General features: G+C 36.5%; 1 protein-coding gene across 2 annotated transcripts in view; it reads left to right on the top strand.

The window, feature by feature from the left end:
- The window catches only part of NETO2 (neuropilin and tolloid like 2), a 61,197-nt gene that overhangs the window by 4,333 nt on the left and 31,577 nt on the right, over positions 1-25,287 (top strand). The window contains exons 2-6 of one of the 2 annotated variants that reach the window (XM_032424115.1): positions 6,713-6,769; positions 9,437-9,577; positions 10,234-10,482; positions 15,082-15,105; positions 15,209-15,336. In XM_032424115.1, the coding sequence (XP_032280006.1) occupies positions 6,713-6,769; positions 9,437-9,577; positions 10,234-10,482; positions 15,082-15,105; positions 15,209-15,336 (599 nt within the window). Of the gene's footprint in view, positions 1-6,712; positions 6,770-9,436; positions 9,578-10,233; positions 10,483-15,081; positions 15,127-15,208; positions 15,337-25,287 lie in introns of both variants that reach the window. The other variant, XM_032424113.1, reaches the window with a different exon arrangement.

Below are 25,287 nucleotides of genomic sequence, written 5' to 3'. Positions count from 1 at the left end.
GTGACTGCTGTTAACCAAGATGTGTGCTTCTCATTCGTTGATGCAGGACTCCGCACTGTGTGTTATAGGTACAAAAAGGGCGTAATCGGCATCATGCTTAGTCATTTCAGGTACTCATCTAATTTTTATTGAGTGCTGTCGTGGGCTAGGCAATCTTTTAGTCACTAGGGATGCATCCATGAATCAGACAAGGCTTCTCTTTCTAGTAGGAACTGACAAATAATAAGCAAAATATCAAGTGATATAAATAATAATTAAAATATTTATATAATAAAACAGGATGAAGGAGAAAATGTAGAGCTTCTTTGGAAGTCAGAAAGTCTTCACAAGACCTGAATGACAGGAAGGAACCAGCCATGCAGAGAGATTCTAGGCAAAAGGAATAAGCTAGTCCCTAAGGCAAGAAGTAGCTTGGTATATTGAAGTAATGGGAAGAAGGCCTGTATAGGGATAAGTAGCAATCTGGAGGTCAGGGAAGTGGTTAGATGCTAAATCACATAGGACTCTGAAGTCAGAGTAGGGGGTATGGATTCACTCTCAATGTAATGGGACTGTACTGGAAGATGTTATGAGAGGCTGCGATATGATCTGGTTTATGTCTTGAAGGGATCGCTGGCTGCTGTAGACTGTAGGGGACATGGCAGAAATAGCCAGTTGTCTCCCAGTATCCGTTTTATACTTTAGTAATTCTCTGAATTTTAATTAAGCCCGTAACCACCCAACAGAAAGACTAGATTTTACAGCTTTCCTTAGGGTTAGGTGTGGTCATGTGACTAAGTGAGTCTGGCCAATTGGATGTGTGTGCAACTTTGGGAAAGTGATGGTGTTTTTTTGTTCAGTTAAAATTTTTATTTTGAGATCATTGTAGATTCTAGGTAAATGTTTTTAAAAGAAGGAGGAATGTCCTATATTATTTCTTCATTCTTGCTGGCGCTTAACACAGGCGTGGTAGCTGTAATGAAGATAGAATGGCTGGCACTCCAGCATCCATGTTGGACCATAAGATGGACTTGGAAGGAAAGTCATATACAATTGAACAATGAGATAGAAGGAGCTTAGGTCCCTTGTAATGATAGCCTTCACTCTAGCCCTTAACTACTTACCTCCACAGTTTGTATACTTGCCAGAAATCTATTCTATCTTGTGTAAACTGGTTGTGTAAAAAAATAAGTAAAAGAAACAAAACCAGAGATAAAGAACTGTTAATAGAGAAGTGAAAAATCTGAATGCTGTCAAATAAAATTAATTTTGAAAGTTCCTGGAAAAAGCAGGTTTTAAACAGTGCAGAGGGAATTTGTGGAAGCAAAGGGAGATACATGGCAAGTGCAGATGTTCAGAAACAAATATTTATAGAAACAGTATGGGAATAGGTACCAGAGCATTCACCAATATTTCCAAAACCAACTCGTCAACTCCTTTTTTACTGGCCCTCTACCCTGCCTCATCCATCTTGGCCCAGCCTTGCCCCTGCCATCACCAATGGAGAAAACGGGCATCCTCTTTCCATTTCTTGCAGTATACTATCATCCTCTTATTGTAGTGGTTGGCCTGCAAAGTATGGTCCCAGGACCAGCAGCTTTAGCATCACTAGGGAACTTGTTAAAATTGCAAGTTCTCAAGCCCCACCCCAGACCTACTAGGTCAAATTCTCTGGAAGTAACCCCTGCCCGCCAAAATCTGTGTTTTAATAAGCTCTCCGAGTGATTGTGGTGCACACTACTGTCCCAGTGGTTGATTCCGTTCTCCCACCTAGAAGTAGACTTGCTGGGTGGGATTTGTGCATTTTTAAACCCTGATATAGATTACCAGACTAACCTCCAAAAAGTTATGCCAGTTTGCAATCCAGTGACAGTGTATGTCAGTTTCCTATATCCTGACCAACAGTAGAATCTGCATTTTTTTAATTTTAGGCTAAATTTTTGTATTGTTTTGGCACATTTTTCTGGTGGCATAATCTTTTTTTCTCAGTTATTTGTAGTTTTTATTTGTTTGTCTTTAGTAAGTGAAGGTGTTCTCCACCCAAAAGGGTACCTACATAATTCACCTTTTTGTTTGTTCAATCTGGTATTTATTTTTCTATTTAGCTTGAAGGTAGGGATCTGCTTTTTTTTCCAAATAATTATCGAGTTATCCCAGAATCATTTATTAAACCTATCTTTTCACTGAGAGTTTCAGATACCATACATAAAATAAATTCTGGACTATCTATGTCTATTTCTTGAGCTTTTTCTTTTCTTCAATCTTATCTTTAAGCTCCTTGAGAATAAGGACCAAGGCTGCTTGGTTCATTGCTGTAGCCTCAAGGACTGACCGCACTGCCTGTAATACAGTGGGGGCTAGATATGTTTGTTGACAGATCACCTATTTCTTTCTATACCATTGCTACATTTTGAATTACTGTAGCTTTACAATAAGTATATATTGTTTTTATGTATTTTATGTCTTTTTATTTTTTAATTTCCCTTGGCCAATATAAAAAAGTCTTCAAGGGGCGCCTGGGTGGCTCAGTCATTAAGCGTCTGCCTTCGGTTCAGGTCATGATCCTGGGGTCCTGGGATTGAGCCCCGCATCAGGCTCCCTGCTCCACGGGAAGCCTGTTTCTTCCTCTCCCACTCCCCCTGCTTGTGTCCCCGCTCTCGCTGTCTCTCTCTCTTTGTCAAATAAATAAATAAAATCCTCTTTAAAAAAAATAAAAATAAATTTAAAAAATTAAAAAGTCTTGAAGATGAGCATCAGCAACATTTTTAGTCCCCCAAAAAACTAAGATTTTGATTAAAATATAATTAAATATATGACTTATTGGGAAGAATTGTTACCTGTATGTTGTTTTATCATCCAAAACATATTGTTTCTCCATTGTCTTAAATTTATTTACTTGTTTATTTTAGTCTTACTCTTTTCTCTTAATAGGTATAATAGTTTTCCAAGTAATTATCTTGGGACTTCTAGGTTTTAAGTAACATTATCTATAAATAATAATTTTGTCTCCTTTCCAGTATTTATTGCATTGGCCAGAGTTTCCACTATTAACAGTAGAAAGAATAAATTTGATCTTGATTTTTACAGTGGAAGGTAAGGCCTTTAAACTAGAAGGCCTGGGGAGAAGACTCTTCGTAGAGCTAATAGGACAGTGATTCAGGGTAAAAGGAGTAGCATTGAGGACTTGTATATAGCACCTTGAACAGCATCTGTCTTTATCATGTAAATCTTCATTTAAAAAAAATTTTTTTTAAGAGAGGGCAGGGGGTGTAGTGGGGGACAGAGGGAGTGGGAGAGAGAGAATCCAGCATGGAGCCCAACAGGGCTCCACACGGGCTCATGGCCAGGCTCAATCTCACGACCCTGGCATCATGACCTGAGCCAAAATCAAGAGTCATCGCTTACAACTGAGCCACCCAGGTTGTACACACATTATTACGAGGCCTCAACTAAACTCCAGAATCAGATATATGGGCATAAATGGTGGGCACTCCTTTTTTAAGCATCAAATCACAAGCAGTTCTCTATATAACTAAACGGTATGGTTAAGGAGTTTAGAATTTTTGTTTTGGCATGGATTTCTACCTTAAAGAATTAGTGCTTTCTTCGGTACATTATCTTTGAATTCAAAATGTGTGGTATTTCTGGATTTGACAAATTATTGATCCTTTTGATAAGAGGAGGAAGGGAATAGTGGCACGTGGTTGGAACCAAAGACAGAACAAAGCACCACAGCACTGCTTCATGCACTAAATAATTCCAGTGTTTGGCATTAATGGAGTTTGTTTTAATATCTGAGCCTGGTTATAACAAGCAATTTGCAAAGATCCTATTATACAACTAGAAGGAAGCTATGTTTATTATGATATAGAATTTAGAATGATTAATAGTCACAAATGTATCACTAAATATTTCTATCCCTGATTGTTGTGCAGATTCACCCTATTCTTTATATAAAATTTTTATATTCAGTAGCACAGCTCATTTGATTGAGTTGTGAATAGTTTTTTTAAATTTGGGGGAAAAGAAAATTGTGAGCAACCCTCTAAATAAAGTAGAAAAGAATAATAGGTTTATTTGGGCTTATAATTTGATTTTTAAAATGATCTACCATAGTTGCACACTCTGTGTAAATTTCTTAAGTCAGATATTTTACATAGACAAATTTTATTGATCATTATGTAATTTTACTGGCACTGTTCATCCTTTTGCTATAGTTTTACTGTTTTTCTCCTGGTTTCAGTTTGTTGGTTTGTTACTTGCCCTGTCTGCCTGGCTTTGTGTTACGTACATTCTGTGAATTATAAATGTGAAAACTAGTAAATTGTTTTGCCTGTGATTCAGGAGGAAAGGTATACTGAGCACAAAATTTTGATCAGTTGTGTATCATCTGAATGATATGCCTTGGGAAATAGTGTCCTCTAACAAGATAAATTGATACGAATGGATGTGTTATTTGCTGAATTGTCAGATACCTAATATTACTCTAGGTTTTTCTTTTTGATCATAAATATTGTTTTGTTTTTTAAAAAAACAAAACATGTTTCACTTCTCCATTCCTCAAACTCTGATCCAGTGCAAAGTTGTGAAGGGTTTGAAGGGGGAATTGTTCCTATATAACGTGAGGTCTTCAACACTACTAGCAACCAGGGAAAGGGAAGGGGAAGTGAAAGGTGTTGAGAGAAGACAGAGGAGACAAAGCTCAGCAAGGATACAGGAAGCTAAAGATGAAGATGTTGGTGACTAGATTGTAAAATGTAAACAACTGAATGGCAAGAATTATCTTTTTACATTGGTGACTTGGAGAGTAAATACTCAGTATATGCTATTGCTTGAACAATGGTATGATTATCTACCAATCACTTAACTAGCAACCTCTTCAATGCCCACATTTCTCTCACTGCTTTCATCCTATAAATCACCATTCGCAGTTAACTCTACATCTGAATCATGTTATAAATCTCTCCTTTCCATTTCCAGTACCACTGCTTTGCTTCCTGAATGGCTTTCTCTCTTCTCTTTGAAAGTTTAGACTCCATGAAACCATCAGGATTACTGATCTAGAACACAGATGTGATAATACCATTCTCTAATTTAAAAACCCAAAATGAGGGGTTCCTGGGTGGCTCAGTTGGTTAGGCGTCCAACTCTTGGTTTCAGCTCAGGTCATGATCTCAGGGTTGTTTAAAAGCGTGGAGCCTGCTTAAGAGTCTCTCCTTCCCTCTCCCTCTGCCCCTCCCCCCATAATATAGATAGATAGATAAAATTTTAAACAATAATAACTGAAAATGATTTCTCATTATAGTCAAAAGTCCAAAACTCTTTAGCATGACAGTCAAGACTTTTTACAATCAGACCTCATTCTGTTTCTCACCTGATACCACTATTGCCCTCCTTGTGCTGACCCTACTATGGTACTCAGAGTTCGCTAACCCTCCGCAGATCGTGCTCCTCCATATTTTTGTCTACGCTGTTTCTTTCTCAGTATCCTGCATAGAAGTCCCATAACATTCAAATAGAATATACCTTCTCTTCTGGAATTTTCCTCACTCTATTCCTCTTAACCCCCAGCAGAATGAAAGGTTCCCGTCTGCTTCCGTTATGCTTTCTGTATAACTCCTATTAAACTTCTGTTCACCTTGTATTGTAAATTCTTTTTGATAGTAGATTGACTTCTTAAGGATGGTAGTTTGCTATCATTTATTTAGCAGAATGCCTAGCATATAACAAGTACTGTGTGCATCATCATCTCATTTAATCTTCTCAACAGCCTTATGAGGTTGGTGCTACTGGGACAACATCCTCATTTTACAGTTAAGTAAACTGAGAGGTAAAAAGGCCTCACGGCTGGTACACAGCAAAACTCGAACTCCAGCCTGGGTCCACCTAACTTGTGCAGTCCATACTCTTAACTGTTTTGCTGTATTTCCCCCCCACCCAACATCTGTGTTTCCTTGGTGCCTGCTGTCCATTGGTGCGGTAGGTACTCTGTCAGTGCTTATTGACTGAATGAATAATAAAAACTCCAGTTCACACTGTGATTTCCATTGAAAGGGAGAGTGAAAGATGTCTGCACCATTCATAAAAATAAAATGTTTAAAAGAATCATCAAAATACATTCATACACAAAACAATTCAGTATGTTATTGACTGGGTCTCAGAAATGTTCAACTTGGGGGGAAAAAAGCTTCATTTCTAAATATGCTGGCTTTTGTGACTGTCCACGCAGGACACCGCATAGTACTGCACAGCTATAAAACGTCTTGAGTTGATTTCTGGGAGACTGCTGCCCCCTTACTTCTGTCTTTGTTGTAAATGCTCTCACAAGTCAGATAAGCTAATTGAACTTTTACTGGCATAATACCTTGTAGAGCTAGCCATATAATGCATGTAAACTCTTTGAGTTGGAGTACAGTAAATATAACATAATTGAGGTCAACAAAGTTTGTTGCGTATTTTTAATCTATCATAAACTGAAAAATGCTTTAAATGCCATATACTGTTAGTGCTTGTATGAATGAGTACAGTATCAATTGTGTTTTTTCTTGGGTTGTCTTAAGTGTCAAATAGTAAATCAGAACATGACATTTAACCCTTAAAAATCTTGAGAGTGAATGTTAGTAAGAAATAGCAGCCTTAATTAATCTTTTTTATCATCTGATTTTCCTTATAGATTTAGTAAAATGTAATATAGATTCAGTTTTTTAACTTTTCTTTTCTATTATTTCTCTAGTGTTGTTAATAACAATACTTGTAGTCGAAGGGATTGCTGTGGCCCAAAAGACCCAAGGTAAAGTACTTAAAGTGATCACTTATCACATATTCAGGACAGTGAGTGGGATGGCTTATTGGAAAGGATTGCAACTTTTGAATACTATTTCTGTAATCCCTCTGGGGCGTTCCAGTGACCTAAGGCTTTCTGTCAACCTATCAGTCTCAATTTTACTGAGTTCAGCTGCAGTTAACTAGAGTAAATTGTCAACATAAAGTCTTGCCCTGATAAATTTTTTAAATGGGCATCACTAGTAGCTCCTAGCACTCTGTGGATTATGTCCAAAAATTAAATGAGATTCATGCTTTATCACTCAGAAATAAAAACCCCTTTTTTCAATGTAGACAAATAAAATATTTCCGTCAGTATCTTATTCAAAGCCCTGTGGACCTGTTCTGATTGTCCTTGTTTATGAAAGAAGATAAGCTAATGTGCTTTTCGAACCAGATTTTCATGTCAGAGTTTAGAACATTTACTGATTTACTTTTTATTTTCATCTAAGTTATACATACACATGACAAAAATCAAAGCATTCTAAAAAGTTAATTATGAAAAAGTAGTTTTCCATCCTCTGCTACTCTACTTCCTTCTCCATGGAGATAACCAGAATTTTAGCTGAATCTTTTGGTATTTCCCTGCGTATTTCTAAATAATGTTATACTGTTACTTCTTAATATTTCAGTTTTACATATTAGACAATGATTTCCCACCATGGAAGATGAAACTTTAGCTCTTCCGTGCTGCTCTCTGCCAGTGTCCTCTCACTTTCCTTCTGTACCACCCATTCCGGCGTAGTTCTGTCATATGTAATTCTGTCACATCTCTTCTCAGAATGTAAGTCACTCACGGAGCTTTTTCCATATGAAAATTTTGTCCTTCAGTTTAGGAAATTTTTATTTCCTTTTTTCCTTGTTTAAGTTTTTAAATTCCCTTTTCTCTATTTTTTTCTGTTTTATCCTTTAAAAACTTCTGTTTGGTTATGGGATATATTTGTGGTGGTTGTTTTTCTATTTTCCATCTGTCTTTCTACTCTGCTTTCTTCTCAGTCTTTATTGAGACTTCCCCAACTCTACCGTCTAAACCAGGAATGGGAAAACTTTTTCTGTGAAGGGCCAGACAGTACATATTTAAGATTTTGCGGGCCTGACAGTCTCGGGAGCAATGACTCACTTTTGCTGTTGTACCGTGAGAGCAGCTGTGGGCCACAGGCACAAGAATGGACGTGGACTTGTTCCATTGTCAACTTCCGTTACAGTAACAGGCCACAGGTCGGATTTGGCCAGAGCTACACTTTGCAGTCTTCTGCTTTAAAATTTCTACTAATTTTTCATTTCTTCTGTTTTTAGAAAATTTTTGTTTTCTGAATATTCTTAAAGTATCCTTGTTCGTGTTTTATAGATACACTATTTTTCTCTAAGGGGATTAAATGACAGTTTTGTTTTAATTTTTTGGTTGTTTTTTTTTTATCTTTGTTTCCTCAGATTTGCTTTCTTCTTTTTTTTATTCATTGTTCAGATTAGAGGCTTTCCTCAAATATCTGGTGCTCCTTGACTGTCTACTGTTACTTATGAGTGGAGCACTGAAATCTGATGATTAGCTGTCTGCAGGTGTAGAAGGACTTGTTTCCTGTGACCCAGCACTGGGGAATTCCTGAGTCCGCACTGCTGGCACTCTCCTCTGGACTGTTGAGAGCCCCCAGACAGGAAGCTTTCCATGTCCTGCTTAGACGTTCTGCATCTTACCTAGAGGCTTTTAAAGGAGTTGAGTGGGGGAAGAGGCCAGGAATGCCATTCACTGTGTTCCCATTCCCTAGTCTCCTTGTTTACGGGTTGGTATGGTCACCCTCAGCTGTGCCCGGTGTCTCCTAGTCCAGGAACCTTGCTTTATCTTCTGCAAAGGATCACCTCATTTTCCGATGTGGTGACAGCAGCAGCTACCTAGATTTGTAGAGCAGGGGAGGGTATTAGAAATCAGATTGATTCTAAAAAAAAAAAAAAAAAAGAAAAGTAAAAAGAAATCAGATTGATTCTAAATAACTCTTACCCAGGCCTCATGTTTTTAGAAAGGACAATTTCACCACCACCTGTCATGCCCTCTCCTGCTCACCAAGTACTGCTAGTTGTTGTGATTGCATCTACCTCTTTGTGCCTCTTTAGGGGTTTATTTTTGCCCTTAAAAAATCCAGAACTGTTGGTGGAGTTTAAGGAGAGAGAACTAAATACACGTGTTCAATCTACAGTCTTTAACTAAAATCCTTTGTAATCTTTGGATCATATTTGGCTTTTGTGTTAAACTAAATATAGAGGTACCATACCAGAGATAAACCCCTGGGATCCTTTTATTTTTATGTCAGAACTGAATTTTATAGAGCTGCACTGACTTATCAGATTCTCCCACATGGTTTTGCCCTTGTAAAATCTAAGCATTTTATTTCCCTGCTCGCCTACAGGGCAAACTTGTCCTCTAGCAGCAAGTTCTTCCCACCAGCACAGCATCCAGGTTTACCTTTCTCTCACTTCTGCTGCATTCAGTTTGTTGCACTAAACTTGGCAGTGGTTCTTGCAAAATTGTATACACTGTCTGTGTGACCTAGAGTGGGCAATTGTTGGCTAAATTACGGGGAAAAGAGAAGAATGCTGTTCTCTTCGGCTGTAATTCATGTCTTAAATGCCATTTTTCCCTAAGATGGACAAAATATTGGAATCAAGCATATTCCTGCAACCCAGTGTGGCATTTGGGTTCGAACCAGCAATGGAGGTCATTTTGCTTCACCAAATTATCCTGACTCCTATCCACCAAACAAGGAGTGTATCTACATTTTGGAAGGTATTTGACCAATTTCTGTCTTTTAATGGATGAATTTTAACTTTATTATAAAACTAAGTACATTGGTAAGATGCCCAGTTTAAGCCAGTTTGAACAAAATTTAAACATGTATTTGAATTAAACTCTAGTAATTATACTGAATATTGAACACATTAACAAAATAATAGTTGAAATTTTCTAGGAATTTTGAATCTCCTAAAATATAATTCAGCCAGATGCGTCAGTATAGATGAGAAATTTCTCTAATAAGAAACTTGAAAGAAACAAACAAACTCAAACTTACTGGCATCTCTTATCATGCTTTATGCAGATTTATGTCCATAGTTACATTAGTTCCTGTCATTTCTTCTGTTTTTCTATTCATTGTATCTCATGAACTAAGCATTAGCTTTTCTAGTCTAATTTTAATTAATTAAGTACATTTAACTAATTTAATAAACAGCATATTCCAAAGGGAAAGATCACTGTAGTTCTGCAGAGCAACATTGTTATTATTGATATATAATATAACATTAATTCTGAAGTTTATATGTAATAGTCCTCATGATTCTCATCTGTGAAATAGTAACAGAGCAGTTGTTTTACTTTCCCTACTTGTGTCAGGACATTTATGCTTTTCTTAGTGTTGCCCTCATTTGCTTGCTTTTATTTTCTAGCTGCTCCACGTCAAAGAATAGAGCTGACCTTTGATGAACATTATTATATAGAACCATCATTTGAATGTCGGTTTGACCACTTGGAGGTTCGAGATGGGCCATTTGGTTTCTCTCCACTTATAGATCGTTACTGTGGTGTGAAAAGCCCTCCACTAATTAGATCAACAGGGAGATTCATGTGGATTAAGTTTAGTTCTGATGAAGAACTTGAAGGACTGGGATTTCGAGCAAAATATTCATTTATTCCAGGTAATGAAGTTGTCTTTTTTTCACTGGATCTCACTCTGGTTTTAGAATCTTATGTCTAGAAAAGAGAATTTAGTCAAGTTAATCAAATCAAGGTTTTAAAGAAATTAGCAAGGCCAAAGGGAAATCACTTCGTGAATAAATAAAACCAAAAATTGGAAATAGAACGGTATCACTTGAATTTTGAAGCATTTCATAGATGGCATCCCATTTTTCTTAGATTTCTTTATGTTTTATAATGTATAGCAGGGCTTAAAAACATCAAGATAAATATATTTTTTAAAAGATAATTCAGCAAATTGTCTTTATTTTCATAATCCTTACCAAAAATTATTTTGGCAGGTTTTTTCCATTGGAATGTTTGAATTACCACTCATTTGAATAAGTAAGCTCTAGAAAATATTGAGCAATAGAAAAAGTACTGCTCTGCACTTGGAGGCAAAAGATCTGGGTTCGAATCTGTTCTCTGTTACCTGATAGCTATAAGACTATTCATCACAATTGCACCTGAGGGTTGCTATTGGTAAAATGGGAATACCTGATGTATTACTTTCCTAAGGCTGCCTTAATGAACTACAAATTTAGCAGCTGAAAACAATAGAAATTTATTCTCTCGGAGTTCTGGAGGGCAGAAAACCCAGCAGGGCCACATTTCTTCTGGGAACTCTAGGGGAGAATCCATTGCTCACCTCTTCTAACTCCTGGGAGCTTCCCCAGAATTCCTGGATTTGTGGCCACATCACTCCAGTCCCTGCCTCCATCTTCACATTCCCCTCTCAGAATCCTTAACTAATCCCATCTTTTGTTTTGTAATGTAATCGTCACTCTTTTTTTTTTTTTTAAACCACATAAAGTAATACAGGTTCTGAGATTTGGATTAGGGTCTCCATTCAGCCCACTCTGTCTTACCCTGCCCTGTGGTATCTGTGAACACTTTGAGACCTGCAATACTCTCTGGTGTAAAACCAGAGAGTGCATATCCCTAATGTTATTGCTCCTGTCGTCAAACAACTTGTAGACTAACAAGATGAAAAAATAACTTAGTGTACCAATTATGGCATTTCTTTGCTTTTATTTTCATGTAAGAAATTTATTAATTAAAAAAAATCTAAATGAAAAGAAAATATCCATAATCTTACCATCCTATATATAAAAAACCACTGTTAACAATTTGGTGTGTATCCCTTCAGATGTTTTTCTGTATCTTTTGATTTTGTTTTACATAACTGATGGTATACATCTATATTACCTGCTTTTTTGCCTGAACAACATAATCAACTTTTTTTTTCTTGTCAGTAAACATGGGAATTTTCTTTTCTTCTTTTTTTTTTTTAACAAACATGGGAATTTTTAAGTGTTGTTTCAGTATTTATGTTCTCAATGCCAAAAGGATAACATTTCAGAAAGTAAAGTTTATCTGACAGACTTTATTTTTTAGAACAGTTTTAGGTTCCCAGCAAAACTAAGCAGAAAGTACAGAGTTACCGTATATCTCCAACCCTGCACAAACACAGCTGCCTTCCAAAATCAACATCCTGCTCCAGAGTGGTACATTTGTTACAGTTGATGAACCCACACTGACACATCATCCCCCAAAATCCATAGTTTACATTAGGGTTCAATGTTGGTGTTGTGTGTTCTGTGTGTTTGGACAAATGTGGGATGACTTGTCCACCATTACAATATCATATCAAGTATTTCCACTACCCTAAAAATCCTCTGGACTCTGCCTGTTCATCCCTAACTCTTGGCAAGCAAGATCTTGCTGTCTCTGTAGTTTTGCCCTTTCCAGAAGTCATATTGTTGAAATCATACAATATGTAGCCTTTCCAGACGGGCTTCTTTGACATAGTAATATGTACTTAAGTTTCCTCTGTGTTTTTTCATGGTTTGACGGCTCATTTCTTTTTAATATTGAATAATATTTCGTTGTATGTATGTACAATAGTATATCCATTCTATTGAAGGGTATCTTGGTTGCTCCCAAGTTTTAGCAATTACAGATAAACTTGCTATAACCATCCATATGCAGGTTTTTTCGTGGACAACTTTTTCACTCATTTGCATAAATATAAATACCAAGGAGCGCAGTTGCTGAATCATAGTAAAATTTGTGTTTTTAATTTTTGCTTAAGTGGATAGTGGTTGTATATGTATACGTCATATATATTTTTTACTACAATAAAAATAAATTTTTAAAAATTAGTTACCAAAAAACTTAATTTGAAAGTTCAAATAGGACCTATATACACCAAATTGCCAGAATGAAAAAATTGCTAATTTAAAATATCTCAGAATCTTTAAATAGCCTGCAAAACCTATTTCATTACACAGTTTATTGTATTTAACTGGATGTTCAGTTCTTGTTAAAATTGTTTTTAATTCCAGATACTTTCTGCATAGTTATCATATTAAAAAAAGTAGGGGGGAATTTTTTAGCTTAATTAAGAATACATCGCAGAGACTTGCCTCTTTTAACTTAATAAACTAAATCCAACCTTGCCGAAAGAGGACAACATTTCAGCTCTTTTGTAGAGAAATGTCAAAGACATATTTAATTAAACAGCAGTGGAGTAAAGTCATAGGAGCTACCTGCCAATGAATCAGAATTCCTTCATGTGTAGACTATAGTTCTAGAATGTTGTCATTGCATTAAAATTTCCAGAATTGTCGCAGTTACTTCCAGGAAGTAGCAATCCATTAAGAGTCCTCTGTCCTCAACAGATAGCACCAGAAATTTAGAGAATTTAATTTAAAATATACTAATTTCTTGGGGCTCCTGGGTGGCTCAGTCAGTTAAGTGTCCGACTCTTTGATTCCTGCTCAGGTCATGATCTAGAGTGTAAGATCCAGCCCCACATGGGTCTCCACGCTCAGCATGGAGTCGGCTTCAGGTTCTCTCTCCCTCTGTTCCCTCCACCTGCCTGGCTCAGGCACACATGTGTGCACTCTCTCTCTCTCTCTAAAATAAATAAATAACTAAAATCTTTAAAATATACTATCTTCTCATTATTAGTAGTAGTCTTCTTCTAGATTTACTGATCCCTAGACAAAATTTATTTTATAAGTATGACTTGAAATAAGTAGACACAGCCATAATTAGCCAATTATGCATTACCTATTTATTTTGATTTTCTTTTTTTAGTGGTAAAACTGTGGAATCCTCACCCACATTATAAAGGCAATATGGTAGGGTAAGAAAAATTGGAGAATTGCAGTCTGGTCCTGGCTTTGCCATTGTAAATATGGCCTAAGAAAATCATAATCTCTCTCATTCAGTTTCCTCATCTTCAAAGCAGAATATTACATAGTTTTCCTGATATTGCTCTAATTAGCATGATACTAAGCATAATGTATGTAGAAACTCTGAAGTACTATAAAATGCAAATGTAAGTTAATATAGTCTAGAAATCATAAGTGTTTTATTATAATCTGTCTATATTTTAACCATAATCCGTATAAAGTTGCTCTCATGATACATAAACTAATAGAAAAAGAGCTACTTTTCTTCAAGTAAGAATCTTTATGTATTAAAAAGCCTGATTTTTAATACTTAAAAAAAGTATTCAATTAAGAGCATTGTTTTTGATGTCTGTTTTTTTTGCTTTCAGATAGTCAAACTAGTTTACAAAGATCTGATTCATATATAAGGGTCTTTAACATCTTTTTGACACTAAAGTATCATTATTTCAGTTGATTGATTTAGTTCATAAAAATCAAATACCTGACCAATTTACTGAAATCAGTTATTTTGATATGAACTATTAGTTCTTGGTCTTCTATGAACTACTTCACCGGACAGAACATCCTGTATATCACCTGGTCATTTTTTCCCTGCCACTTTGAAAACACCACTTACTAGCTACTACTTTGTGTGTGTGTGTGTGTGTGTGTGTGGTGAATTACAAATAACATAAAATTCACCATTTTAATCCTTTTTAAGTGTATGAGTGCATGTTAAGTACATTTACAATGTTGTGTAATCGTCACCACCATCCATTTCTAGAACTTTTTTGTTAACACTAGCTGAAACCATGTGTCCATTAAATACGAACTGCCCATTCCCCCTTTCCTCCAGCTTCTGATACTTACTGTCTGTATGAATTTTACTAATCTAGGAACCTCAATAAATGGAATCATACAATGTTAGTATTTGTCCTTTAGTGTCTGGTTTATTTCACTTAGTGTAATGTTTAGGGGTTTATCCATGTTGTGTAGCATATATCAGAATTTTATTTCTTTGTTAGGCTGAATAATATTCCACTGTGTTGTGTATACTACATTATGTTTATTCATCCATCCATTAATGGACTAGCTATTGCTATTGACAGAGGATTTCAAGTTTTCAGGTAGCATAAATAAGTTATTCATGATGGGATCAGTAGTATAAACATTACCGTTTTAAAAAACATTGTTCCTATAAATAAGCACCTAAACATGCCCAGGGGGGAAAAAAAAAACAGTGCTCTGTAGTCTACACCAATGAAAGCTTTCTCTTGCTTTGCTATTAAATGAAGGATTAGACATAACTTAAGACATGAAACCTTAACATAACTCTAAACTATCTCAATGCCAATTACTTTCTTCTTTTTTCTATTACAGATCCAGACTTTACTTACCTAGGAGGTATTTTAAATCCCATCCCAGGTTTAGTATATCACCTCTTTTTCCTCATAGCATTTTGATCAATCTTATTTTCCTTTGAACATCATTCATCTATTCTTTCTAGATTGCCAGTTTGAGCTCTCGGGAGCTGATGGAATAGTGCGTTCTAGTCAGGTAGAACAAGAAGAAAAAACAAAACCTGGCCAAGCAGTTGATTGCATATGGACAATTAAGGCTACTCCAAAAGCCAAGGTATTATTATTTTTGAGTCACTTTAGAGAAGAACATAATTGATTAGCAGAATGTATTGTTTTGATTGATGAAGATACTTGCTATTATATAAACTGATATTGCAACTTTTTAAAAATTAATTTTATTTCAGTCAGGTTTGGCCATCTAAGATCTCAGCATTGTTATAGTTAAGTAACTGCAATATAGTTTGAGGAATATCACAGAAATATTTAGATTCTTAAAATCTGTGTATTCCTAAATCGAGGGTGCAAGTATTGATCCATATGATTATCGATTCATTAAAAAACTCTATGAGGAGGAAAAATAGGCCACAAGAGGTTGAAGTGTCTTGTCAGAGTTCTCAGAGTTGGTCATGGCAGTGTCAAAACCAAAACACAAATAGAGTGAGTCTTGCTTCTGTGTTCTTTCCATGCCGTCCTCCGCTAATGATGTAAAGCTTTTATTGGAAAGTACTGCAGGGAAGGATGTTTTTAAATAACTCTGACAGATTGAGATTGGTTGCTGACTACTTTTGCTTTTTGCTTTTAATTTATACTTCTAGGAATATTCACAGTGAAAATTATATTTGTTGTGGATATATGTGAAAAGAGAAAGTGAGGATAAGAGAACAAACCATTAAAGAATTATGAAAATCAAATTTAGAGTTATGGTAATAAGATAGATTAGATAATGTGAAAACCTGACTGTTACAAAACACCTGGAAACATTGGGTAATATATAACAGATACCCTTTTAAAAGTATAGGTAAGATTTCTAAAAAAAAAAAGAAAGGTAATTCTTATGGACTAGAAATGAAGAGAGAGAACTATAAACCAGAGCAATAAACTGAAAATTGAAATTGTGATGGTATAAATGCCTCTTGCTGATTTCAGTACCTCCAACTGCTCACCAGTAGACCTGCCGGGAGCTTGGGGTTACTAACCACAGTGAGACAGAAAAGGCCTGCGGTTTGTGTGACCTTTGTGAGATCCCTCACATAAAACTGGAACCCTCAAAGGGAAATATAATCGGTATGAAATGGTAGATTAGAAACCTCTTCCACTAACACAGGTTGACAATGAAGAAGCTTATCTTTCTGGGCTCAGTCTCAGGATAAGGCTGGGGTCTCCCCTAAAACTTTTACCTAGAAACCTGTTCTTATTAGAGTTTGGGATGTATGTAATTTACATTCCATGCCCAATCCAGGAACCACTTAGTCTAAAAGTTTACAAAATGGTCCTGGCCTCAAAAATCTTTTTAGACATCTGGCAAAAATAAATACAGAATAACCACAGAGGGACGCCTGGGTGGCTCAGTTGGTTAAGCGTCTGCCTTCAGCTCAGGTCATGATCCCAGGGTCCTGGGATCGAGTCCTGAATCGGGCTCATAGCTCAGCGGGGGAGCCTGCTTCTCGCTCTCCCTCTGCCGCTCCCCCTGCTTGTGCTCTGTCTGTCTCTCTCCCTATCACAAATAAATAAATCTTCAGAATAACCAGAGAGGCTATAGGATTGCCATCAGTAAAACACTGCTGAAGGTAAGCTCACAACCCAAAATTAGAAAACATAAGCAAACAACCCATCATGAGTGAATTAGCAAACATAACAGCAAGAAGTTTCTTAGATGCCTAAGAAGTGTTTTAATTATCTTACAAGAAAGAATCAAAAAGACGAGAAAGAAAGAATGACTGGGTACACTTTAAAAATAACCAAGTAGAACTTCCTCAAATAAAAGGTATAGTTATTAAAGGATAGATCTGAGAAAATTACCCAGAATGTAGCTCAGGGGGTGAGGGAGGGGTAGTGGCAGTTTAGCAAGAAAATGTTCAGGCTGACAAAAAACATTGACACGAAGTGATTCCCAAAGCAAGAAAAAAGTTTATATTGACACCTCGCTACATTGGCCACGACAGACAATGAGAAAATCTTTAAAACACCTGGAGAAAAAAGAGAGCTATGAGAATCATTAATAGCAAAGTAGAAGCTAGAAGACAATAGAGTAGTAATGTCTTCAAAGTGCTAAGAAAAAAAATAAGTAACTGCCAATCTAAAATTCAGTACTCAACTATCATTTTAGAATGTGGGCAAAATTTTTTTTTTAATTTTTTTATTGTTATGTTAATCCCCATACATTACATCATTAGTTTTAGATATAGTGTTCCATGATTCATTGTTTGTGCATAACACCCAGTGCTCCATGCAGAACGTGCCCTCCTCAATACCCATCACCAGGCTAACCCATCCTCCCACCCCTCTCCCCTCTAGAACCCTCAGTTTGTTTTGCAGAGTCCATCGTCTCTCATGGTTCTTCTCCCCCTCTGATTTCGACTGTTGAATCTCAGATCTGTACCTCTGAAACAAATAATGCAATATATGTTAAGAAAGAATGTGGGCAAAATTAAGAAATTTCTGGGCAAAAATAATAAATGGACCAAATGCTACAATTAAAATCCAAGTATATTCTGTTTTAGGATAACTATGGGAAATTTTGAAAATAAGAAAACAGGAAAGAAATAATAGACAAATACCAAAAGAGATCTGATACAGCAATTAAAATAGCAATCAAGAATGTCTGGGGCACCTGGGTGGCTCAGTGGTTAAGCGTCTGCCTTCAGCTCAGGTCATGATCCCAGGGTCCTGGGATAGAGCCCCATGTTGTGCTCCCTGCTCAGCGGGAAGACTGCTTCTGCCTCGCCCTCTGCCTGCTTCTCCCCCAGCTTGTGCTATCTCTCTGTCAAGTAAATAAATAAAATATTTTTTTAAAAAAAGAATGTCACCAATTCACAAGGAAGATACAATTTTCAATTTTATGTATTAATATGGCCTCAATATACAAAATATGAATTGACAGTTGCTGAGGAAAATTGACAGATCCACAATTATAGTGGGTAATGAATTTCACCTCTCATTAATTAATCAGGCATACAGGAAAAGTAGTAAGGATCAGATTTAAACAACACAGCATACCTGATGAGACATGGTATCTTACTCCTAACATCCAGAAAATATGCATGCATTCTCTACAAGCATGCATGAAACATTTATAAAATCTGATCCATATGCTAGACTAAAAACAGAAGTCTAAAATATATAACAGTGCTTGGTATTATGCAGAGCATCCTCTGACAGAAATACAATTAAATCAGGAAACCAGCAACCAAAAGATAACCCATATGTTTGGTAATTTAATAATATACCACTTAGTAATTAATAGGTCACAGAAGACATCAAGATGGAAATTTAAACACACTTAAAACTGAATAAAATTGAAAATACATATCAAAATGTGTGGGATGCAGCTAAAAGTATGATAAGGGAGTTTTCATAAATGCTTCTTTTAGAAGAAGAAAAAGATTTAAATTTAATGAGAAGTTTCAACTCAAGAAGTTAAAAGAATGACCAAAGAAGTCCAAAGAAAGGGTAATAATGAAAGCAGAAATAAATGATATTTTAAAAAAGAATCAACAAAGCCAAAAGCTGGCCCTCTGTAAAAGATAACTATAGGTATACCTCTGCCAAGATTTATTTAGCCAAAGAGACCTAAATAATATTTAGAAATGGAAAAGGTCATGGGGGCGCCTCGGTGGTTCAGTTGGTTAAGTGGCTGCCTTCAGCTCAGGTTATGATCTCAGGGTCCTGGGATCGAGCCCCGTGTTGGGCTCTCTGCTCAGTGGGGAATCTGCTTCTCACTCTCCCTCTGCCCCCTCCCCCTGCTCATGCTCTCTTTCTCTCTCTCTCTGTCTCTGTCTCTCTCATCTTTAAAAAAAAAAAAGGAGGGGCGCCTGGGTGGCTCAGTCGTTAAGCGTCTGCCTTCGGCTCAGGTCATGATCCCAGGGTCCTGGGATCGAGCCCCGCATCGGGCTCTCTGTTCAGCAGGGAGCCTGCTTCTCCCTCTCCCACTCTGCCTGCTTGTGTTCCCTCTCTCACTGTCTGTCTCTGTCAAATAAATAAATAAAATCTTTAAAAAAATAAAAAATAAAAAATAAAAAAAAAGGAAATGGAAAAGGTCATGAATCAACTATAGTAGAGATTTAAAAACTCTTATAAGACAAACTATGAAGAAAACCTGAACAAAAGAGAAAAAAAGAAACCTGAGGGTTTCTTCAATAAATAAATGACAAAGGGAAAAAAGCAGCAGTGAATCATATATTAAAAGAAATGTGAAGTCAAATGAACATGTGGATTCAAAGTATAAACGTAGGAAACATTACAAGACAGAAGTCTGAACACTGGTGTTTGATAAGAAATTATTTGTTGGTTTGATAATAGAACTGATCATATTTTAAGTGGTCTTTAGCAATACACATAGAACTGTTGACATGTGAATTCTCTCTGGGATTTGTCTCAGTATGTGGGATGTGTATGGTTCAAGACTGGCTGAGTTAATAACTGGTAAAGCTAGGGGATGAGGACAAGGGTTTATGATACTGTTTTGTCTGCATTTGCACATTTGAAATTTTCCATAATCAAACTGTTTTAGACTATAAGAGAATACTAAGAGTAGTTCTTTGCTGATAAATTTATAAACAGTCTAAATGGACAATTTCCTGAAATATGTATGTGTATACATACATATTTACATACATGTATATAAAATTTACAAAAACTAAATCAGAGAAATAGAAAACCTGAATAAATCTTACCAATTAACAAAATTGATTTTGTACTTAAAATATGTGAACAGAAAAGTTGGTCAGATTGGATTTTTACCAGGTACTCAAGGAACATGTTATATAAATGGTTTCAGAAAATTGAAGAAAAAAAGAACACTTCCCAGCCTATTCTATCAGAACTAAACAGCATGGAAGAATTATAAACCAGGATTATTTGTAAAATGGCGGGGGGGGGGGGGAGCAGACCCCAAAAACTAAGCAATAACAAACTAAACCTAGTGAAGTTTTTTTTTAGAAATCATGACCTAGAAATTCTTAGTTTAAGATAAGAAAATTGAATGATGTAGTTTCCCATATTAACAGATTAAAGGAGAAATCCTGATATAGCATTAGATGCAGAAAAAATACTACATGAAACTTAAAAACTACTGATAAAAATCTCTCAGTAAGGGCGCCTGGGTGGCTCAGTCGTTAAGCGTCTGCCTTCGGCTCAGGTCATGATCCCAGGGTCTTGGGATCGAGTCCCACATCGGGCTCCCTGCTCGGCGGGAAGCCTGCTTCTCCCTCTCCCACTCCCCCTGCTTGTGTTCCTGCTCTCGCTATCTCTCTCTGTCAAATAAATAAATAAAATCTTTAAAAAAAAAAAAAAAAATCTCTCAGTAATTCCAACGTAGGAGAATGCATTTCAATCATGATGAAGAGTATCTACTAAAACCCTAAATCAAACGTTGTAATTAATGGTGAAACCTTAAAAGCATTTCCTTTAAGCTCAGAACAAGTCAAAGATGTCTGTTGTCAGTGTTTTATTTGGTGGTGTTCTGAAATCCTGGTCAGTGCAACAAAATGAGAGAAAGAAAAAAAGTTCATCAATTGTAAAAATCAGTTGCTTTTCTTTATACTACAGCCAGAAGCAGTTGGAAAATAAAACTTTTTAAAGCACTATTTACAGGGCGCCTGGGTGGCTCAGTTGGTGAAGCAACTGCCTTCAGCTCAGGTCATGATCCCAGAGTCCCAGGATCGAGTCCTGCATCGGGCTCCCCACTTAGCAGGGAGTCTGCTTCACCCTCTGACCTCTCCCCTCTCATGCTCTTTCTCACTCACTCTCTCTAAAATAAATTAATAAAAATCTTTAATAAAAAGATTTTTAAAAAGGCACTATTTACAATAAGAACAAATCAGAAGGTACCAAGAAGCAAATTTTAAAATTATATTGAAATGCATAAAAGAAGGCCATAAAGAAATAGGGAGAGAGAGAGAGAGATCATTTTCATGGATGGGAAGATTCAATATGACAAAAATGTTCATTGTTCTCTAATTTAACAATTTAAAGTAATTCCAGTCCAAATCTCAGGAGGGCTTTCTAGGGAAGATGGCAAGCTAATTCCACAATTCACATAGAAGAGGAAAGTGTTCAGAAGAATCATAACAATTTTGAGTAAAAACACGTGGGGATACTTACCCTTCAAGATAAAGTTGTAGTAGTTGGATAGAATGCAATAAAATTGAGTAAAATATCTAAAGGTAGAACTACACATGTCTGGTGGTTGCCAGAGGGGAGGTGGGTAAGGGGATAGGTGAAATAGATAAAGGGAATTAAGACGTATGGACTTCGAGTTATAAATAAGTCACAGGCATGAAAAGTACAGCATAGGGAATATAGTCAATAATACTGTGATAATGTTGTTTGGTGACTACACTTACCATGGGAGAGCACTGAGGAATGTACAGAATTGTTGACTCACTGTGTTGTACTCCTGAAACTAATAGAACACTATATGTGAACTATATTTCAATTTTTTTAAGTAAAAAATAAAAATTACACATGTATGGAAGCTTGGTATATAACGAATGTACAGGTACACCTTGGGAATACTACCAGTTCAGTTCCAGACCACAATAAAGTGAATATTGCAATAAAGTGAGTCAAATGAATTTTTCGTTCCCCAGTGCATATAAAAGTTACGTTTACACTGTACTGTAGTCTATTAAGTGTGCAATAGTACTGTGTCTAAAACAATGTACATACCTTAATTCAAAAATGCTTTATTGCTCAAAATTGCTCACCAGCATCTAAGCTTTCAGCAAGTCATGTAATCTTTTTGCTGCCTCGATGTGGATGGCTGCTGACTGATCAGGGCGGTGGCTCCTGAAGGCTGGGGTGGCTGTGAGTTTCTTAAAATAAGGCAATAATCAAGTTTGCCGCATCAGTTGACTCTTCTCTCACAGATAATTTCTCTGCAGCAGGCGATGCTGTTTGGTAGCATTTTACCCACAGTAGAGCTTCTTCTAAAATGGAGTCAGTCCTCTCAAACCCTGCTGCCGCTGCTTTATCAACTAAGTTCATGTAATATTCTGAATCCTCTTGTCATTTCAACAGTCTTCACAGCATCTTCACCAGGAGTACCTTCCATCTGAAAAAATCACTTTCTTTGCTCATCCGTGAGAAACTCCTCATCTGTTAACGTTTTATAACGTTTTATCATGAGATTGTTGCAATTCAAATGTAATTTCAAAGTTTGGAAATATTGTGAGAATTACCAAATGTGACCCAGAGACACAAAATGAGTAAATGCTGTTGGAAAAAATGCCGCTGATAGGCTTGCTTGACATAGGGTTGCCACAGACTTTGAGTAGGTAAAAAATGCAGTATCTGAGAAGCAAAAAAAAACAAGGTATGCCTATATTTTTATGGAAAGGCTGCTGAGAACAATGGACTGGAACACTGTCTGCATACTCAAACACTAGTAACTTCTTTTGTATATATATTTATAAGTGGATTTTTCTGAAACATCACCCATTAACTAGTTTATCCCATTTTGAGTATTCACCTGTTAGGGTGGTCTTTAACATTTTTTCCTTTAAATTTCTAAAATAATCTGTTTACCCATCTAGTTTAACACAGTTTTAAAAATTTGATCCAGTTCCCATGTCAACTGTGTATAATTTGAGCTTTTTTTAATTTTAAAGATTTAGTTATTAAAAGTTACATTCTCTTGGGGCGCCTGGGTGGCTCAGTAGGTAAAGCGTCTGCCCTTGGCTCAGGTCATGATCCCAGGGTCCTGGGATTGAGCCCCGTTTCGGGCTCTCTGCTCAGCAGGGAGTCGGCTTCTCCCTTTCCCTCTGCCCCACCCCCTACTTGCACTCTCTCTCGAGCTCTCTCTCTCTGTCAAATAAATAAATAAAATCTTTTAAAAAGAAAAGTTATACTTTCCAATATTTAATATTTGAAATAACATTTCTAAAAATTTATGAATATAGAATTATTTCTCCATGAAATATTTCAAAGAGCAAGATGTAAGAAATACTATTTAATTTCTTAAACACTTAGGTAAATATTGTCAATGAAAAAGTAAAAACTATATAGTATTACAGGTATAGAGGGAATCTATATTTCCATTATCTTTCCTACATACCCTATTGTGAGTTTGAGTTTTATAATTCTTATTAGTTTTATATCTTCATATTTATGTACTATAAAAATATACACTATTTTAATTTTTGTATCAATTGTAGACATCCATTCTCCTTTTAGACATTTAATTTGCCTTCACATTTTTTTTTTAAGATTTGTTTATTTATTTGAGGTGGGGAGGGGCAGAGGGAGAGAACCTCAGGCAGACTGCCCGCTGAGTGTGGAGCCCACAACCCTGAGATCATGACCTGAGCCGGAATCAAGAGTCGGTTACTCAACCGACTGAGCCACCCTGGCGCCCCTTCTTCCACATTTTTTTTTTTTTAAGATTTTATTTATTTGACAGAGACACAGCGCAAGAGGGAACACAAGCAGGGGGAGTGGGAGAGGGAGAAGCAGGCTTCCCGCTGAGCAGAGAACCTGATGTGGGGCTTGATCCCAGGACCCTGGGATCATGACCTGAGCCGAAGGCAGACGCTTAACGACTGAGCCACCCAGGTGCCTTTTTCCACATTTTAATATATTAAATAATGCTGCTGTAACCATGTTTGTATTTTCATTATGCCCATGTATGATGATTTCGTTATATATCTAGAAGTGCAGTTTTTGTGTTGTAGGATGTGACCATTTTCAGCTTTACCAGAACATGCCAAAAGGCTTTCCAAAGTGTTTGTGGCAGTTTATCCTTTTAAAAGCAAGTTAAGAGCATTTTCATTCCTCAGTCTCTGCTGACACTTGGTGGTGTCAGGACACTCAGTCGTGTCAAGTAACCTACAGTAAAATTTTTTGACAGGCACAGTCATGTGACAGCCACCATAATCAAGAACAGTTCCCTCACCCCAAGGAAATTATCTCATGCTATTCCTTTGCGGTCAAAACCAATCTTCAGTCTTTTTTTTTTTTTTTTTTAGATTTTTATTTATTTGTCAGAGAGAGAAGGGGGAGAGAGCACACAGGGGAGTGGCCGACAGAGGGAGAAGCAGGCTTCCCGCGGAGCAGGGAGCTGGATGCAGGGCTCGATCCCGGGACCCTGGGATCGTGACCTGAGCCGAAGGCAGACGCTTAACCAACTGAGCCACCCAGGCGCCCCTCTTCAATCTTGATCCCTGGCAACTAATGATCTTTTGTTGTTCTATAGTTTTACCATTTCCAAAACTTCATATAAATAGAATCACACAGTTTGTGAATCTGAATTCTTTCATTTAGTACGATGCATTTGAGATTCTTGTTATTGCATGTACCAATTAGTTTATCCCTTTTATTGCTGAACAGATTTTATTGTGTGGATATAGTGTGGTTTACTCTTAACAGCTGAAGAACATTTGGACTGTTTCCATTTTTTGGTTATTATTGATAAAACTGCTATAAACATTTCTGTACAGGTTGTTTTGTGTAAACATGTTTTTCATTTTTCTGGATATCCATCCCTGAGACTGCTGATTCACATGGTAGCTTTGTAAGAAACCACCAAGCTATTTTCCCAAGTGGTTATATTTTTTGCATTTCCACAAGGAGTGTTATCATCAGAATTGAAATTGCTCTGCATAGTTCTCAGCACTTGGTATTATCAGGTTTTAACTTGCAGTTTTGTAATATCTAAATCTTTGGGGAAGTGTCTGCTCTGCCCATTTTAAGATTGGGTAGTTTTCTTACTGTTCAGTTTTGAGTTCTGGATTAAAGAAGTCTTTAGGCAAGTTATTTACAAACATTTTCTCCCAGTTGGTGGCTTTTCTTTTCATTCAACAGTGTCTTTCACAGAGAAAAAGATTAATTTTAATGAAGTCAGATTACAAGTTTTTTTTTAATGAATTTTCCTTTGATGTATCTAAGAGCTCTCTGCCTGACCCAGAGTCAGAGTCCTAAGGATTTGTTCCTGTGTTGCTTTCTGAAACTTTTATAATTTTATACTTATGTTTATGACCCATTTTGAGTTAATTTTTGTATAAGGTAC

This window comes from Phoca vitulina, unplaced genomic scaffold (assembly GCF_004348235.1).
Source record: "Phoca vitulina isolate PV1807 unplaced genomic scaffold, GSC_HSeal_1.0 scaffold30, whole genome shotgun sequence".
Classification (NCBI taxonomy): Eukaryota; Metazoa; Chordata; class Mammalia; order Carnivora; family Phocidae; genus Phoca; species Phoca vitulina.
This window is presented reverse-complemented; position numbering and strand designations above follow the sequence as displayed.